Source organism: Larus michahellis, chromosome 1, assembly GCF_964199755.1.
Source record: "Larus michahellis chromosome 1, bLarMic1.1, whole genome shotgun sequence".
NCBI lineage: Eukaryota > Metazoa > Chordata > Aves > Charadriiformes > Laridae > Larus > Larus michahellis.
Genome location: NC_133896.1, coordinates 7,614,563 through 7,634,255, shown reverse-complemented (window position 1 = coordinate 7,634,255; position 19,693 = coordinate 7,614,563). Strand labels below are relative to the sequence as shown.

At 44.2% G+C, this 19,693-nt stretch overlaps 1 protein-coding gene across 3 annotated transcripts in view; it reads right to left on the bottom strand.

The window, feature by feature from the left end:
- CAMK1D (calcium/calmodulin dependent protein kinase ID) overlaps positions 1 to 19,693 on the bottom strand; it is a 236,106-nt gene that overhangs the window by 120,384 nt on the left and 96,029 nt on the right. For all 3 annotated transcript variants that reach the window (XM_074573301.1, XM_074573302.1, XM_074573299.1), the window contains exon 2: positions 13,422 to 13,553. In XM_074573301.1, coding sequence (XP_074429402.1) covers positions 13,422 to 13,553 — 132 coding nt within the window. The remainder of the gene's footprint in view (positions 1 to 13,421; positions 13,554 to 19,693) is intronic.

Below are 19,693 nucleotides of genomic sequence, written 5' to 3'. Positions count from 1 at the left end.
ACTCAAATCTACCTGAGACACAGACGTGACAGAGTCAACACAGGAATAGGTCTCTAAATCTTATAAGATTTCCCTGTGTGTAAATTGATCAAAACACAATCCTCTACGTTCATTGACATATCCTTTCTGTTATTCACTAAATCCTCCACAAATCATCCTGCTAATATATTTACCTATATCAGTTACCCTAAGAGTATACACAGCACTAAAATAAAACAAATCAAATTGTGTTAAAATAAAGTGGTATAGGTGTTCCCAGCTTGAATAGTTATTTAACACTCAACTATGGGGAAAGAAAAATAGTGAAAAATTGCCAGAAATACTGACATCAATCTTCCATTTCAAGAGCAATTCAGAGTGATTCCAAATATAGTTGGTCCTATTAAGAAAACAGTTCTCGGGTAAGAGTGCAAACTATGTCATCATAAGAGAAAATCAGAAACATGTGCTTCTAATGAAAGATGGAATTTTAAACCAAGTCAGCAATTCAGGGCCCTAATCGTAAATCAGAGCCAAGAGGGGAGAAAGTCTCTACGTGCCAACCCCATCCTTTGGGGGTGAACTCTGTGCCTGGTCTTTCCATTTCTAGAAGGAAAACAACTTCATGCCAGCAGCAAGACCTAGGAGGAGAAAATCCCACTTTGTAAGATGCAGACCACATTCCCCATCCTCTCACAGAAGTGGCCTTTTGCGTTCCCTTGTTCCAGCTCTACAGCTACATGGAGGGAGGAGAGGGGACATGGCCAGTCCCTGGCAGATTCCCTCTCCGCAGGGTGAATTCAGGCCTCAGCCACGGCAGCCTAAATAGGCAGGAACACCATAAAACACCCACTGTTCCCACCCATTATCCAGAGAGAGCAGAGAGCTATCCCTACGGGAAAGCCAGGATCCTGTCTTGGCTTAGCTGTGCCTGAGTTACTAGGGCATGAAGATGGAGTAACTGCCGTTAGAAGAGTGAAGTCACATATATGGGCTACGGCCTTTTTTTTTTTTGATATAGCAATTCAGGAGGCACTGGAAACCAGGAAAGAAGGTTGTGCAGCTCGTCTGCTATGTATAAAGCCCTGAGTCCACACTGCATGACTGCACAAGGCAAAGCCCCGCAACCCTCATGGGCGACCTCAGTTTAGGCTTTCTTTCCACTTTTGCTTTGGGCTGAGATTCTCAAGGGAGCCTCGAAGAGTCACGTAACCAAGTTCAACGAGTTTGAATTTTCCTATTGACCAGAATAGCATTAGATCATATTACCCATGTCTATTTGTTAACGACAAGCACTCGTTTACCCATGCTGATGCCACATGGTTTGGATGCGTGTTTTGTACACCATAAATGGCAAGGATGATGCCTTCAAGACACAAACACTGCGGGACATGCAGCAGCTCCACTCAACGGCAATTTTCTCATGCACCCAAAAAACACAGAAGGAAAAGTTTCAAACTTCACCAAAGTTTTCAACTTCCCTCCCACAAACCCACTCATAGGAAATATAAAAGCAGACAGCCACGGCTATTACAGTAACATTTTATCTTTAGGAAGGGAAGAACTGACATTTCTATATATAAATGCCAATAAAAGCTACATCTTCGTGGATCGTGCCATATCCACATATTTGTTGTGACTCACATAAGAGAGCATTTAAAAAATAACGAAAAAGCCCTTTCCTCTTTGTTTTCAGTTAGAAAACCCCTGTTATCCCTTTTAAGAGCAGAGTTGTGAACAGCTGCTGTTTTCCGTTCTGATTACCAAGTTTACAGCCAACACAGGAGTGACCAGATTGCTTTGCTCTGGAGAGATGTTTCTTGACAAAATGTATTTTGCCAAATACTGCTGCTGCATGCGGACTCTTCTGCTTTTGGTGGAGGGGGAAAAAAAATTCTTAAACAGCTGAAAACCAACCCCACGCTGATATGCATTTTTCAAACAAGTATTTTGGCATGAGTTAACTGTTGTGCCGGGTCCTGGGTCCACCAAGGTCTGAACCCGCTCCAGTTGCCTGCCGGGAACGGCTGCTTAGCTGAGGCTGTAAAGATATATATGTGTAAATCCAAAAAGGTCCCAGTTTAATCCCTGCTGCGTCAGTCAAGACAGGAGATATCACAAAGGTATGAAGATATTTGAAGCAGGCTGTTATTCTATTTGGTGGGAACCAAACAGATTATATATAGAAATTTTGGACTAATCTCAGGAGGAGTCAGTGCTGGTGTGCAAAAACATATCTGGCACACTTCACCGCTATGCATGTCAGTTGGTTTTGATTCAGTATGGAGCTACAATATCTATTAGATTATTTGCTAATGCTTCCGACTAATGCCCCTTCTCAAAGTTATTGAACAAACTTGCAAGAAAAAGAAATCAATTCCGCTCTTTATAGTTTTAAATGCCTTCAAAAAAGAGTGTATCGTCTCTAAGAAAGCTTGAATCCACCTGTGTCTCTTGGAAAAAAAAAATTTAATGGGGAAGTAAAGGAGGCAATAACATCTCTGTTTAATGTAATGCTCTATAATTTTAATTTGATAAAATATCTGGCAAAGTAAAAGCTAGCTGTCACATATCCTTAGGGAAATAATTTCATAGTCCGCTTACTAATACAGATTGTCAGTATTAAAACTAACCCACAGATTTCTGCACTTAGAGAGGTTTAAGAACTGGGCAATATAGCCACATGTCTCTGATAGAGATATAGAAACGTGGATGCAGTCAAGGAAAATATTGGGCTTTACTTTGAAAACTGGCTTGATTAATAGGTGTAAAGTCCTACAGCTGCAGAAGCACAAATCCCTAGTATGGCCACACTTAATTCAGAATAAAACCAATCTATTCCGATTAAACCAATGTCTTATGAATATAAGGCACAGTTAAAAAAATTAGAATTTCTAATTTTTTTTTTAAAAATCAATGTTTATTTTGGAAAAGCATTGTCAGCACCATTTCCTTGGTCAAACTGGGCACTAGGGCAGCCCACAGACTAAATGAGTGTCTTACATTTCTTTCTTTATTAAAAGACAAAGGCCGTACCTACAGATTTATTTATTTCTTACCTTTTTTTCTTCAAAACTCCTACTGGACACGAACGCAGTGTTGTATGAGTAAGCAATAAAAGAGTGAATCAATATGTATTACAGATGACAACTGCAGACTTAGTTGGCCAAATACCAATTAATTCCTGCAGCTGTCAATTCAGGATATATCGGATATATTCCAAACCAACAGAGGTTGCTGGTAGGTTTAACCTGGTGCAATTAGAAGTGGGATGGAGGGCAAATATTTTCCCATTTTCTTATGGTCGGAGCCAGCCCCCCTCTGCCGAACTCTGGTTCAAGGCACCTAGAGTCATGACCTTAATGAGACATAAAATGTAATAGTGATTCATCTTCTATTAATGCAAACAGGAGGTAGAAGTTGCCAAGAGAATTGGTTTAAATTCGCACTGGGGTCACACATCACAAAAAACACCGATAACATTACCGGTCTAATTTCATATAACAGAGGCCGAAAATACAGCAACTTGTATTCATAAAGCATGCAGCTAAGAGCAAACAACTGCTTTGGACAAGGAGTGCTCACGAAAACTGTCACTTCTGATAAGATTTGTGTTTCTACCTTCTTGGACTGACATTTTTGGAATACTTGTTTTTCCTCCCTGTACATTCTGATCCACTTAGAAAATGCATATTTGATGATTTCCCCAGCAAATGAGAGTTGAGCTCAGATCAGCTGCGTACCTTGAGAGGATGCTTCCAGCTGGCCAGATGAATCCTACCTTGCATTTACTTGTTTTCCTTTATGCTGTGCTTCACAAATTATAACTCTAATTCACCTCTCAGATACTCCAGTGTTTTATGAGTTAGTGGCATGGATTTTAATAGCATGAAAGTAAGATAAAAGAATTTACATTGACGTGCATGGACTGTTCATGTAAATAACTTGCCAGTCACCAAAAGATGGTGATTTTGTAGTTACAAGCTAGCTGGTTCCCAACAGTACATCACAGTAACTTGATACAAGACACTGAATTCCTCCAGCTAATATTTCAAGATTAAGTTACAGAAGACGGGCAAAATGCAATAGGTTGATTATATTTTGACAAGGGCATCTTCCCTTTGCTAATGCCATGAGACCTTTAAATAGCCTTTTATACTTTTTTCAAATAAAGAAATTCCTTTCACGGAAAAAAACTTAGTTTTGTAGAAGGTATTCTAGATTACCTATGAAGAATCTTATGAGAAAAAACACAAGAGGAAGTATTTCGCCTAACGAAGCCACCTAGGACTCCATCTTCAGCAGCTTTTAGGCACCAACACATCCTTGAAGACCTGGGCTGCAAGCACTTGTGAGAATGCTTTCCCTACTACTACTGCACCACCCAAATCCTTGCATCCTCCAAACACTGCGTTGTAGCACTGCTTCAAACAGAGCTGTTGCAATTTTTAACTCCCCACGTCTACTGTGGTTTGGCATAGTCTCATAGCTGCGTGTCCTCCCATGCAAAGATGAACCCACTGTAGCTTCTGTGAGCTCCATAATCCCGAACCGAAGGCATGTGCTTGCAAATTAGGTAACCCCTAGCCTTACACATGGGTGTAACATAGACAGACCTAATGCATCCAGATGTAAAGCTGAGTCATTTATCAAAGTCTTAGATCTTATTAAAGAGTCTTTATGCGTCTTAACAGTTCTTTCCTTTTAGGTAACAGACAACAGCACATATAATCAGATACTTGTACCACTGAAATGCAATTGTAACCATCTTCCTGATTAATCAATACTGGAAAACAGGGTATGTATTCTCATTCTTCAGCTAGGAGCCCTGAAAGGACCTCAGCTTTGTTATTCCAGCTATGGACAGGATGGGGTCCACATAAAACACACATCTGGCGGAGAAGCAGACTCCAGCTAAGGCTGAAAAACCCATTCTGCTAATTTGAAAGCATCTTAGAGCAACTATTTCAGAAAGCAGCTGTTTCTTCCATAAGGCACCAAATTATTTTCCACGCCGGAGCTCTGAGCAATGATGTATTTCCATCCCCTCTGACCTGTGCCCTTCTCCCAGCATGGATGGGCCATTTTTTGAGTTGACTCAGGGCATGGGGTGACCTTGAAGAGGAACAGTTATGCAAAGGAGATTTGGCAAACCATCACCACGCAGGAGAGAGGACAGCTGCATTGTCCCCCAGCAATTACAGTGAAATGACTTCTCACGCTATAACCTACGTGAAGGAACACGACCGTCTGCGTATGCACAGTGCCAAGGCAGGCTGAAACACAGAAATGCCACGCACCATCGCTAAAGCTGTTACGGAGCCCACTGCATGTAAATGAAACTATGTAAATCCAGAGAAGACACACGGGATTTTGTTTGTGTTTACTTTTTCAGAGGGGATTTTTCTCTCTCATTTAATGTATTTTAGGATTTTTAAGATGCCTTGATCTGCTTCCCTACATCTGCTTACATCTAATCTAGCATGAAATACAATCCAGGCAGTCCTGGCTGCAAAGTCTTCCCCTGCAAAGTTTCCAGCATCTTAGTGCTCAAAAATGGTGTCAGCTTTGTTTCAGGTTTCACATTTTTTTCACTCGTGTGAATTCTTTGCAGCAAAATGAGTTGCTTAACAAAAAGTCAACTACTGGTGCCAAGGCAGAGCTATCTTGTGCCATACCCACATATATGGGGTCAGGTTCACTTTTGCCTGAAACCCGAGAAGGGCAATTCATCCAGTCTACATCTCCTTGATTCAGGAGATGAGCTCATGGCCTAAAGCTGATGTCAGCCTCCAGGCATGCCCAACTGTCCCCCGACCCTCCAGCGTTTTGTAGATCCTGGCTCCTCTCCACGCCCAACCTACCTCCCTAGCAGGGATGTTGGCCACAGTGCCCAGCGGTGAGGGTGGCTCCAAGGGTAGGCAACTGGCACCCAGGTGTGTCCATGTGAGATGCCAACAACTATATTCTTAGTTACTCTTATATTCTTCCACCACTGACATCAGCATCATTGATGGTACCACTGGGTATCACCCCCTAACTAGTAGCCACAGGCCTGGGCACCCCGAGCCATCCTCGGGCCATCCGGCTTTTGGGATGCCCTGGATTTGCAGTTGGCAGAGCTTTGAGCCTGGCCACGTGGGGAGGGCAGAGTCAGCCTTCTGCCACCCCAGCGCAACTGCAACGGCATGAGCAAGCCAGGTTTTAACAAGTAAATCTACATAAAAGCTTTCTCTGAAAGTGATTACTTAATATAACAACCAGCTGTCTCTTCAATTCTTGCTGAGGCAGCCTATCTTCTCACCATTATTCACAGAGGGGAAATAAAAAAAAAAGCAGGAAGCCTGTTTTGTCTGTAGGGTAAGCAAAGCTTCAGAGAAATAATGGTACCTGACAGACAGAGACGCCAAGTGTTTTTTTGTTGGTTTTTTTTTATTTTCCTAGCCATCCCATTCAATTCTTCACAAGAAAAAAAGCTCTTAGTGCTCGGGTGTAAAGAGGTAATTAGTCATTAACCCCTTAAAACCCAATCCCACAGCTTTTTGTACGCCAGCTACACAATCTAATTACCATCATTTTTACGATATCGCTTATCAACACAGGATCAGAGTGTCTCCTCTTCAATTTGGCTGGCCCTGTACTTTGGTTGCGTGACCTCGCACAGAAAAATAATGACCATAGGAGAGAAGGCACCAGCAGAGCCTCCGGACTGGGAAACTGGAGAATGGGATTATCCAGGCCTGCAAGGGCTGTATTTTTTGACCCAAAGACAGCAACGGCTTCGATAGGTGGGTCTGTCCCACAAAGTCGCTCAGGAACGTTCATCTGAATTAATTAAATGCATGAATTTATGTTAGGGCACATTAAACTTCTGCATGGCCAGTTTTATTCAGAATTAATGTAGCCTTTGAAACTGAGTTAAATCACACAGAAGAGTTTAATAAGAGGTAACTAATGGGTTTCAAAACTAAATTTGGATTCATCTTCCTCGAGGCTACGGGGTTAGCCCCAGAGGCGTGAGCCCTTACAGAGACAAGAATCAGGGACAGAAAGGTTTTAAGGGAAGTCTGTCAATGGGCTACCTAAAAGGAGCAAAAAGGTACAATTTTTCAAATTACCCTTTTTGTCTTCATGTAAATTTTGAGAAGGGGTGATTTTTTCCACCTTAACAAATCAAGGGTGTTCTCTTTAATGTCAGGAACGGCGCTACCTCCTGGAATGATGCGAGGGGCCCTTTTGACCATCACCTGCTGTATGGGAGAGCAGGAAGACCCACAGTTTCACCCACTTCTGGAAAACTTTTTGTTGCTGCTTTTCGCTTAGTTTTGAGATGGGCACAGCCCTGACCTCCCAGACTTTGCAGAGGATGCTTCCCTGCTTCTCTCCCTGCTCCTTATCATAGCAGCAGCTCCTGGCCGTAGGTGCAGGCATATAAGGAGCGAGGCAGCTGCCTGGGCACGAATCACTGCCTGAGCACTCAGTTCCCCCTCATCTTCGAAGGAAACGGGAGTAGAAGGAACCAGCAGAATTTCAGCTGACCTGCTAGAAACAGTTCGATCGTGCTGTTTATGAGGAAAAAAAAAAGGCTTCAGTCTGCAATTAGGCATGGCTCTGGTTTGTTGTAAGGAATTTAATGGTGCCTCTCCCAGAGGATCTAGGAGAGTAAAGAGGAGGGGGTGAGTGAAGAGATATCTAAATAGTTTAGAAATTATTTTTAAAATCCCCGTTCAGCAGAAACTAGCTAATGCAGAGTATGATTTGCTAGCTAACCAGTATTTGCTTAACAAGACACTTATTTGTGCACATTACTGCTCTTAAGCAATCAATACAGCCGGGTGCAGGGCTACACAGAGTTTCTTGTTCCTCCCCTTGCTTTGCTCTGACTCAGCACCGAATCTGTGTGATTGTGCAGGTATTACCCAGGCAGCTAGAATGTTTCTTGTGATAAATAGTGGTGAAGCCAAGGAAAAAAAAATAAAAAAAAATCAGGCATATTTTTCTCTGTCTGGCTCTTACAAGGTGGTTTTTTTTTTTTTTTTTTTAATTTAAGTAGAGCCTCAAAGCCTGCTTCTCTGCAGTCCAACTCTTCACACCACCCACTGCCTTCAGGAACCCGTCTAACAGACAACTCATCTTTCAGCGTGTTCACACCTGCACAATTACCATAAGTGGAAGAATTTTCCTCTATTCTACAGCAAACAATGGAAAGGACTGCATTTGCCTTTCTACTCTAAACAAGAAAACAGTTGCTTTCAGAGCAGGTTATGAAACTCCCCACATCTCAGGTCAGGAGAAGTCTGTGTCACATGAAGGTGACCACGTGCTGTCAGTCCCCACGGCCAGTTAGTTAACCGAGCTGCGATAGTCCTGTCTAAGACATCCAGTGTTCCTCGAACACATTCCAAACCACAGCACGTCTTCCTTTGCAAAAGAAATAAATTTCAAAGCCTAAAAATGATGCAGGCCAGCTTCTCACCTGACTTTGTGAGGAGATGTAATATTTTGCCCCGCGTCCAGCTACAGGCAGCCAGCACACTGTTAGAAGGAACAGCAATCCTTGCGCACCAGCGCATCGGCCGGGCACTAATCAAAGACTCCCCTCCTGATGTGGTACCAAACACGGGTGACTTTCACCCTGCTCTGAAGCATCCCTTTAGGCCGGAGTTCAGCAAGGTGAGCTCGACCTGCTCCCTGATATCGCCGGTACGAATAACCACCTAAAATTAGGCACATGCTTAAACGCTTTGCTGGGCTCTGGCTCCCAGATGAACTGCAGACTTCGTGTTTCCCGGCACCGCACTCGACAGCGAGCTGCTTCCCACTCCATCCCCACCCATCCGAGTCTTCGGGGAATGTTGCCATGGATTTCCACGGGACACAAAAGAGTCCATATTGGAAGAACCCTGTTAAGGTTGCTAGGCGTAAATATTGACTTAACGGCTCTTCCGCCTTTTTTCTTTTTTAAGAACAGATTTGTTGGCCATGGCTGGAAAAATAAAATGATGGAGTATGCATGATTCACTCTGGCACTCGCACAAACATGCAGATCAGTTGGCTGGCAGCTCGCTCCTCTGTTAGCAGAACATCGCTTCTAAAATGTGTCATTTTGTTTTGGCAGCAAGAGCGTCCAAGCCCGCAGACAGAGAGATAAAATCTCCTACCTTCCATGTACTTCACATGAGGACCACTGACCTTCCCCAGCACAGAACGTTTGATTAATACTTCTAACAGCTTTTTAGATGAGATACGCAGAAGGACTGATGGGATGCTGCAATCGTTTCACACTAAAAGCCCAGCCCAGAGACCTCCCTTCTTCGACCCACTCTCCTGGGTCTGCTGACATGAGAAAGGACTGCAAAATTAACCGCAGGTAAAACTTTTTATTCAAAAGTCTTTTGAATAAAGGCTGTTTCACAGACAATAAATACTGAGACTTATGGAACAGGTTGCCCAGAGAGGCGGTGGAGGCCCCATCCCTGGAGACATTCAAGGCCAGGCTTGATGAGGCTCTGAGCAACCTGATCTAGTTAAAGATGTCCCTGCTTACTGCAGGGAGGTTGGACTAGATTACTTTTAAAGGTCCCTTCCAACCCAACACATTCTGTGATTCTATAAGATACTTAAGGTCACATGGGAAGTCAGCAGCAGAGGTGAGGGTGGACCCAAGGGTTTTGGTCATTGGATTCATGCTCTCATCACCAGGTTCTGCTTCCTATAGTACTCCATGCACAGACTTTTAATCCTAAATTTAAAAAATGTTATATAAAATATGACTTCAACACATGACATCATCCAAACCCTTTTCCATATTGATTCTGACAGATCTGGATGATTTGGCAAAACCGGCAGGGGGACAAACCTCCTCCAGGGCAGCCTGAGGGTACAAAGGACGTGATATTCTTTTGTACCAGTCCTGGACACGGACAGCACAATCTCTGACTGTCCCTAAAAACTTGCTCACCACACACAGGGGCAAGAGCAGCTCACACGAGGGACAGCAGAAGCCGCAGCGAGTATATTCAGGAATCCTCAGTAGAACCCCGTTTGACATTCAACCAGAGGAGCTCAAGAGTTGCATTTCACAGCGCTCGGCAGATGTCTGCCAGGAAGCAAGTACCTTGTCAGGAGGAAGACAATAATCTAATGATTGAATATACGAGGAGGAAGTCCAACATCAGACAAGAGATCCTTCTTTAGAGGATCACAAGGAGTTTGCCTGCATTTCAGGTGGGCAGGGTGTCCTTTGGGACTTTCATTCCACTGGATTTTAAGCACTCCCAAAGGCGTAACGCAAAACCAGAAAGGCAGACCAGGATCAACAGACGTGCAGCTTTACATTCGCTTTGCCTCCATCCCCTGTGGCTCTACACCTTCCTCTCAGGGAAGGGAGACCCATTCCTCCTGCCAGGCACCCTCTGTGCACAGCCCCTTCAGAAGCGGTGGTTGGGTGCGTGGCACGGTAAGGCGCCGGCGCCTCAGAGCCACGCAGGGCAGCCCAGGGCTCTGGCATCCTACTCACTAATTAGACAACACACAAACTAGCCATCCCCACTCAGTATTAAGCTACCAGAAACAAAAGCAAGGACACTCAGATACCTTTGGAGCTTAGCAACAGCTAAGGATCCTCTCCACCTCTCTCAAATCTATTCTTACTGACAGCTTTTGAAGCAGAGAATTCACTGAACACAGAAACAGATTGATAACCCCTCTCCTCAACTGTAGGCAGATCCAGTTTGTTATTTTCTAAGCGTTTCCTTGGTGGCACACACAAATTCAATACTGTGTCTGCTAGCAAAGAAGTCTATTTTCACAATAAATACAATGACATGCAAAGTTTGGGTTAGCAACAGCTAAGTAGAAGACATCAGGAGATTAAAAAAGGAAAAATCTCTCTTAAGGTTCTAACGTGCATTGGACACGAGACCAAGTAGATCTAATTGTATGAAATTAAGGAATTTTCCACCCACTCACTCTCCTGCCCTTGCAGCTGGAATAGCAGAGCCCGGGTGCTGCCTCCTGGTTTCTCAGGAAATTGTTTGCAGAGAACAGAAACATTTCACAACACAGAAGCAAGAAATAACCTCACTGATTTCTCTGCTCTACTAGCCTAGGGTCAAGGCTGATGCATGGCAAGCCTTACTGCATGCCAATATTGCTGCTCTTGTACCCACACACGAGTATCAGGGGACAGAAGCATACACAGAAAGGCTGTTTCAAGCTGTCAGTTACTGGCCATTATTACTTGATTATGGAGATGGCAATGGTTGAGCTTTATGACAGGTTCTCAATTACACTTTACCACAAGCCAACATGCTGCATTTATCACCGGGCTTATATTGCACCGACCTGATATGGGTCCAGCAATAGGAAGGCAACCGCAAGAAATGTTTGTAGCTGTTTGGAGACCCACTTACATCCCTCCACTCAAAAGGTTCCCTTCTGCCTACTGGGTTGACTGAGTTTGCCCTTGAACCTTCTTTGCCTTAGGCTGTCTGAGCATTTAGTTCAGAAGTATCTAGTTAGTTTTAAAGATTCAAGATCAGTTTTGTCACATGGTGCCCAGATAATCAGCCTGATATCAGCTTCTACATGACCAAAAGCTAGGGCAAGAAGTCCCACTAGGGACAGCAGTGCAGCAGGAATCAGATTGCCCCAGTCCAACATAGACTTCTATATAATTGTACTACCTTTAATTCAATGGGAAGAGAAAGTACTTTTAAAAGTTTAAAACAAGTCACATGGATCCATCCTAAAGTGACCAATCTCTTTCCATTACCCGGAAAGAAAGTCAAGGGTGATGAGTTCGGGTCCAAGTGCCGCAAGTCAGGTGAGATCATTCCCACCTTCAGGACATAAGATGAGGAAGAGGTAAGGATCAAGCCTCTAACAACTACACCGACTTCATGGCAGTCATGAGGTAACCTTTTCTTATCCATTTCTTCCAGTCACAGTCAGAAAAATATACACACAGTGGACAACCCTGATAAAATAGAAGTTAGACTGCAAAGTGACTTCCGCAAGTGGCAGAGCTACCTCTCCATGGTATAGGTTACCACCATCTCCTATAACGAACAAGTAGCATGCCGTAATTCTAGAGCAATTAATATACAGACTGTTTTAAGCACTTTGAAATAATAACCCTGGTCCTGGTCTCCTCAAAGCCAACGACCCAACTGCTGACATTATTAGTGGATAATGTCTTTTTAGGGCATCACAGGCCTTACTCCAGCCTAACTCCACTTCTTTCCCACTCTGTGGTCATCTGGCTCTATTAATACAAAAGAAAGTGGAGTGGCGTTCCTCAGGGATCAGTGTTGGGACCGTCGCTGTTTAACATCTTTGTTGGTGACACAGACAGTGGAATTGAGTGCACGCTCAGCAAGCTTGACGAATATCAAACTGTGTGGAGCAGCTGACACACTGGAGGGAAGGGACGCCATCCAGAGGGACCTGGACAGGCTTGAGAGGTGGGCCTGTGCAAACCTCATGAAGTTCAGTAAGGCCGAGTGCATGGTCCCGTACCTGGGTTGGGACAATCCCAAGCACAAACACAGGCTGGGGGGAGAATGGATTGAGAGTAGCCCTGAAGAGAAGGATTTGGGGGGTTAGTTGACAAGAAGCTCAACATGAGCCAGCAATGTGAGCTCTCAGCCCAGAAAGCCAACCGCATCCTGGGCTGCATCAAAAGACGTGTGGCCAGCAGGGCGAGGGAGGTGATTCTACCCCTCTGCTCCGGTCTGGTGAGACCCCACCTGCAGTGCTGCATCCAAGCTCTTGGGCCCTCAGCATGGGAAAGACATGGACCTGTTGGAGCGGGTCCAGAGGAGGCCACGAAGGTGATCAGGGAGCTGGAGAACCTCTGCTATGAGGACAGGCTGAGAGAGTTGGGGTTGTTCAGCCTGGAGAAGAGAACGCTCCGGAGAAACCTTATTGAGGCCTTTCATTATATAAAGAGGGCTTATAAGAAAGATAGAGAGAGACTTTTTACCAGAGTCTGTAGAGACAGGACAAGGGGCAACAGTTTTAGACTGAAGGAGAGGAGATTTAGATTAGATATTAGGAAGAAATTCTTTACTGTGAGGGTGGTGAGACACTGGCCCAGGTTGCCCAGAGAAGCTGTGGCTGCCCCATCCCCGGAGGTGTTCAAGGCCAGGCTGGATGGGGCTTTGAGCAGCCTGGTCTAGTGGGAGGTGTCCCTGCCCATGGCAGGGGGGTGGAACTAGATGAGCTTTAAGGTCCCTTCCAACCCAAACCATTCTATGATTCTACAAAACCCAGAGCATTTCTCAGAGCATTTTCAGCATCATTTAAATTGAGGCGATCTTGTCTGCCTGTGACAGGCTGAACAAGCTGTCAGTCACACTTGTCAATTACTGTTCCTGCTCCTTAAAAGCAGGAGTCTAAATGAAGCAAAGAAGCAGAAAGGAAGGACTGGTACTTACTTTCTCAGGACTGCAATTTCATTTTCTATGCTGCTTTCCTTTCCCTTCAGTGCCTTCTTGGGGATGCACTTGACTGCAAAGAGTTTCCCACTCGCTCTCTCTTCAGCCAAAACAACTTCAGAGAACGCACCCCTGAAAAAAGAAAAGAAAAATCCTGATTTCAAGTGGTGCCTTTTCTTTGGAAGCTATTAACTGAAACATAGCCATTGAATATAGTTCTTCTGGTGTCTTTTGACAGCAGCTCTTGTTAATCACAGCAACAGCATTATAAGCATCTTTCTTTGCCTTTACAAACATACACAAACATTCACACACATGTGAAACATTAAAGGCTTACCAAATACAACAGTTTTAATAAAGAACTATAGTCCAGCAGAGGTACAAGCAAAGCTTGAAAATCAGAAAGTGCCATTTCCACGCGCAGGGGGCACGGCCTGTTGTCCGGCTACTGATTTGATGGATGATGTACTTTTTCCCTTCTTGAAGTTTTAGGATGTTTAATTCACATAGCAGCACGGAGTCCCTAGGACTAAATGACGTACCAGTGCCAAGAGTGCTCCCAGTTCCTCAGCGACCACAAGAGGTCAGGGCCTCCGCTTTGGTCCTCCCTGGCAGCCCAGATCATCTCCTCACCGTTGACTCAACCCTGACTCAGATGGGGAAGCAGCGTCAGGATTTCTCTGTGTACACAGAGCTATTCCACAACACAAACCGCTGCATGTGTAATCACTAAAGCCAAAGAATCGGATTAAATCACAAGTCCAAACGTCGGCCTTAACAGAAACCTCCCTACCGTTACCCCAGAGAGGATTACACAAATAAAGAAACTTCATCACAGCAGCCAGTCACTAATTGCCAAGAGTGGGCAGTGCTTCTCCTTCATTAGGTTATTCCATAACAGTGTATTATTTCTTGCGCTCTCATCGCTTCCTCCAAAGCATCTGGACCTTACTGGGGACAAGCCAGGAAAATGTTACAGTTGGTGCTTATACACTTTTTTTCTGTTCTCACACTGTTTTCTGAGTATTTGAGCATCGTTCAGGCACTGCTGGTCTGGATGGACCTTTGCCGTGGCACAGCTGGGCTGCTCATGTTCCAGTGCTCGTTACTGGTTTAGCAGCGAGGTACTGGGCAAGACAGAGCATTGGCCTGATGAGGAACAGCAAATTTTTGCTCAGATTCACCAAAACCTCCTCATGAAGCACCCGCTTGCACAGAACCCAGTGCTTGTCTAACCAGATCACAACCGGGGGATTCACCAACCGAAGGATCATATTTTATTTAGACAAAATAAAAAGAGGCACTTTCCTTCATTTCCGCCCCCCCCCATCAGTAGATTATTCTGCTCTTCTACATGGCTGTCTGTGAACAGAGCTCGGCATCAGGCTGAGCAAACCCAACCACGCTCCAGCCTGCTCTTAAAACGTTAATGTTTGATCACAGCCTCATTTGATACCACCAACTTTCTCTGACTTTCACTCCCCACAAACGCTGCTTATCTAGATGTTTGTGGATAAACAGAAGCGTTTCCTTTCCTGGTCAGACTCTTCCTTTTTAAGTCATGCGCTTTGATGACACAACCAAACGGCTGTGACCTCACCAACGGCTCCCGAGTTGCGAAATGACCAAATGAATCATTAAGCCAGGGGATAAGCGGATAAGCAAAAGGAAGAAGCTGCTGCTCTGGAAAGAAAGCGCCTGTTTACCCAGAAAGGCTTTTGTAGCCAGCAGGGACAGGGAAACGGCGAAGGGAAGTTTAGTAACGGATTAAAAGAGACAGTCGCAAGCTGTTACGGCGGATGTTCGACAGCCTGTCTACAAGTGGTAGTGACCCTCTGAACCGAGAATGTGCCTCCATTTGGACAGTGGTCCAGACTCTGACCATGTTTATGCCACTCTAAGTACAGGAACAATTTGTTGTTTCCTGCTTTGTGTTTAATCTACCACCCCACACCAGAGCATCACGGGCTCCAATTTAGGGCCTGCACAACTGGCCCTAATGGCTTGCGCAATGAAGAAATCAAGCAACCCAAAGAGTTTTTAAGGACCTATTCTTTGCTTTCCTATTATCTACAGACCCAGTCATTTGATTCACCAAGCGGGGTTTTCACCCTGACCCTCATGCTCGGGACAGCCAGACCAGAACTGCAATAAAATCCTTTTACTGGAAAGCCCTAAGACCTCTCGGTGCTTATCAGCTTTGGTTGCAGACCAGGGTGCTCAGAAACTCACAGAACTTCTCCCAGATATATTTCATGAACCCTTAAGTCCCATCTGCTTAAGCTTTCAACACTGCGCTTCACTCCAGCTGTGTCTTGAACAAGCTTTTTGCCTTCAGTTAAATGCCTTTAAAAGCAGCATATTCGTACCGCCCGTTTCCTGATCGCACAGCTCTCCCAATGTTTATGACATTATAAAAACACAGAGAGCTCCCATCCCGATCTGGATTTCACTGCCATTCTCAGACAACAACATAAAGGAAATCCCTTTATATCCCTCTATGCAATAAAGCCAGCTTTGGGAAATGCCTCTATTTCAGCTGGCTTCACCATTTTGCTGGATTTCTTTCTCCACTTAGCAGGACAGCCATGAGATCCAATGGTTGGAAACAGCCTCTGTGAATTTAAATGGAATTTTTTTGGGAGCTCCAAAATACTTATAAAAACCGATTCCATATCTCCTTAACAACCTTTCTCATTAAAGCATGAAATAAGCTGAACCTCTGCTAAAGCGTTGGCTCAGATGTCAGCCCTGGGCACTGACAGGGCGCTTTTCTACACCGAGTTTTATATGAGGCCGTGGCATGAAATTGCTGGTGCTGGGAAGAGCCCTTGGGTAACGCCGGGGGGGAGCACTGGGGTGGATCTGCCGGGAAGGCAGGAGGGAGATGCGAGGGAGTCTGAAATATCCTGGGCACTATATATGCTCCTGCGTTAAAGAGCAAGGAGAGGAGGGGGAAGGCAACAAGGCAATGGACAAAAGCAAGATTAGTGAAGTGCTAGAAGGAAAGAGTAGGGAGGGCAGAGATGCAGATAGGGATCAAAGAGTTAACCACAGACTGGGAGGAATGAATGGTACAGGACAAGAAGAAAGAAATGGTAGCAGGGAGCACCAGCGGGGAGAAGGTAGCAAAGACACTCCTGGAGTCTGCTGGAGTCAGGGGAGAGTCAGAAATAATAGTGTGTAGATTGGCAAGCAGTTATCATAATTTCAAACACACAGATGAATTCATCCGCCCTTAACAATCCAGTCCAGCCCCTCACTAAAGCCCCCGTGACTCATGCATGAATAGATAAATACCAGAGGGAAAGTCGGGAAGACAAGGCTGCTCATTTTCTTGCTAACAGCAATATATCCTACAGCTAATTCTCCGCCTCCTCAAAAAAGTTCCCCAGAACTACCAACCTGGCAGGCTTGCTAAAGATTTTTTTTGCCCCCCAAAGAATTAACGTGCCCTTTAAAATCAAGACATTAAGGAAGGAAGCAATTTCTCTCTAAGAATTTATTGTGATTCTTTATTGAGGGTTAAAAATTAATTGTGTACAAAGTTCTATAAAAATGTTTGGGTTTGGAAAATGTTGCATTTTACACCATCAAAGTGACAGGACATGGTTTCCTCGTCCTGCCTGGGGATTATAGCAAACAAATAAAAAAGCATCATGGTTTTGAGGAAGTAGGACAGTGGTGGAAAGGGGTAAGCAAGAAACGTCTGCAAAATTAAACTACCTTTAGCTGTCAAAATACATTTGTGGCAACTGAACCTATTTTTGAAAGTTTTGACCATGTTACCGTTTACCCTAGAGGGTCAACTCTTTTCAAACTTCTAATTAAGGCATGGAATAATTTTATGATCTAGATCATTTTTATATGAATTAGGAACAATGTAAGCGGAAAAAAAGAGAGGTGACCTGACGTGTCACATTGAGATAATGGCAAATTCTAGAAGGTGATTGAGACGTTCTGACTCCTCACCCCGTTGCACACATCTGGACCATGCAGGACCCTATAAGAAGTCAATCTTTTATAGTTTTGATTTGTTTATATTATTTCTCATCCAGTTCTTTTCTTTAAACTAGATTTAAAGATTAGGATTTCAAGATTATCATTGGAATAAAAATGGCATTCACATCCAAACAGACTGGATTTTCTATTAGAAAAGAAGGGCTGCAAGGCTAGGCTAGCCTGCAAATCAAAGCAAAATAAAGGCCAACTAACTTTTTCCTTTATCTGTTTGAACTATAACTTAATATGAACACTTAATTTCTGAAATACAATGAACAACGTATACTGTGACAGCAAATCTGCTCTTATTCATCAAAAAAATTGCTGTCACAAAAATACTGACAAAATGAAGACGAAGAGTTGATGGAGGGATAAAACTTAATTTTTTCCATTTGCAGAGACCTCCATGTTGAGCAGTTTTCCACTGCATTAGCAGGTGCTCTGTCATACTAAATCAACAGACATAGTCAGGAAACAGATTTCACATCTTCAGGCTGTGTATAGCTAACGATCTTAATTATGATACAGTTGGCTTTCTGTGTGTACTTTGCCCCAGACAAACCATGGGAAAAAATGGTTTGAAAAATATACCATGTCCACGGTGACGATCACTGAGATGGGAGACCAACCAAATCAACGTGAGACCAACCAAATCAACATAACACTGACCAAATCAAAGAAGGTAATTTCCGTAGCGTGGCTTCATCAGCTACACACAAATTCTGCTCCTTGACTCCCCAAAGAAAGGCAACTTTGAACTGCACTACAAACAGAGGCAGGTGTGTAAGAAAAAGTCTTCTCTGGCATTTTCATGGCTTTTCCCATGGTCCTCAAGGAGTTAACTGTGGGATGAGCTCAGGCTCTGTGTAACCAGCACATCCCAGGGAGATTCTCACCCTGCAGACTATTTTTCTACTAAGCCATTTTTCTGTACGAGTCATGTTCTATTTTTTTTTTTTTATTAAATTTTTCTACTCAGTCATTTCTGTACACACCTCCTCACTCTCACAAATTCCAGGTGCATCCCAATATAAACCCAAACTAAGGCTGGAAATGAAGTTTTTCACCGCAAAGTCATGTCCATGAATGTCCTGACATCTGTGTGAAAATGAATTTACAACGAAATTTCCAATTGTTCAGGGATGTCCAAATGCAAAGTTAACAAAACCAAAGTGTGGAGAGTGTTTTTACCCAGTCAAGGGGAAAGGAGAAGGATTTCAGGACTGTGTTACATGTGGTACAGGAGTCAAATATCCCTACACATTCTCAAGAACTGACTATAAATTTATAGGAAAAGAAACACTCTGCCTAATCTGGTTGCAGCCATCTATTCTTTAGAGGACAAGTTTTTCTAGCTATTTTCATTCATCAAACACACAGTGCCAACCCTGCAGCCCCTTCTATGGCAATGCTTCCTCCGCCTGGGCAAGAGCAGAACAACCAGGATCGCTGTATTAACAGCGGTATTTTTAGCCTCACTACTCATTTAACGTCCACTAAACCACCCAGCCACAACTGAAAATGCTCTTTACTACCCTGGGATCTCGTGAGTATTTGCTGTAACACCAGACACAGCCCTGTCCTGGTTCCCCTCCCAAGGGCTGATCCCGATTCCCACCCGCAGTGATGTCTCCCATCCCCATGATGGGGGGATGTCTGGGTCTGGGGACTTGCCGATGCCTGGGGTTGGGGCTGCTATAACTCATTACGGATGATGGACAGCACTTGCAACAGTACCAAAAATGCTGCTGCTGTTGCCTGATGGACACTCAAACAACAACAACAACAAGGGACAATACTCTTTGCTGGGTTTTTCTGCAGCAAGCAGATCCTTTCTGGACATAGAATCATAGAATCTTCATGGTTGGAAAGGACCTTTGAGATCATTGAGTCCAACCATACACACTAAATAAATAAATAAATAACAACAGCCTACAACCTCTGCCCTGAAGTGCCACATCTAGACGTTTCTTAAGTACCTCTAGGGATAGTGACTCAACCACCTCCCTGGGCAGGCTGTTCCAGTGCCTGACTTACTGACCACTCTGTCAGTAAAGTAATTCTTCCTAATATCTAATCTAAACCTCCCCTGCCACAACTTCAGACCATTTCCTCTGGTCCTGTCATTATTCACCTGGGAGAAGAGGCCAACACCCACCTCTCTCCAACCTCCTTTCAGGCAGTTGTAGAGGGCAATGCTGTCTCCCCTCAGCCTCCTCTTCTCCAAGCTAAACATGCCCAGCTCCCTCGGCCTCTCTGTGTCTCTCTGT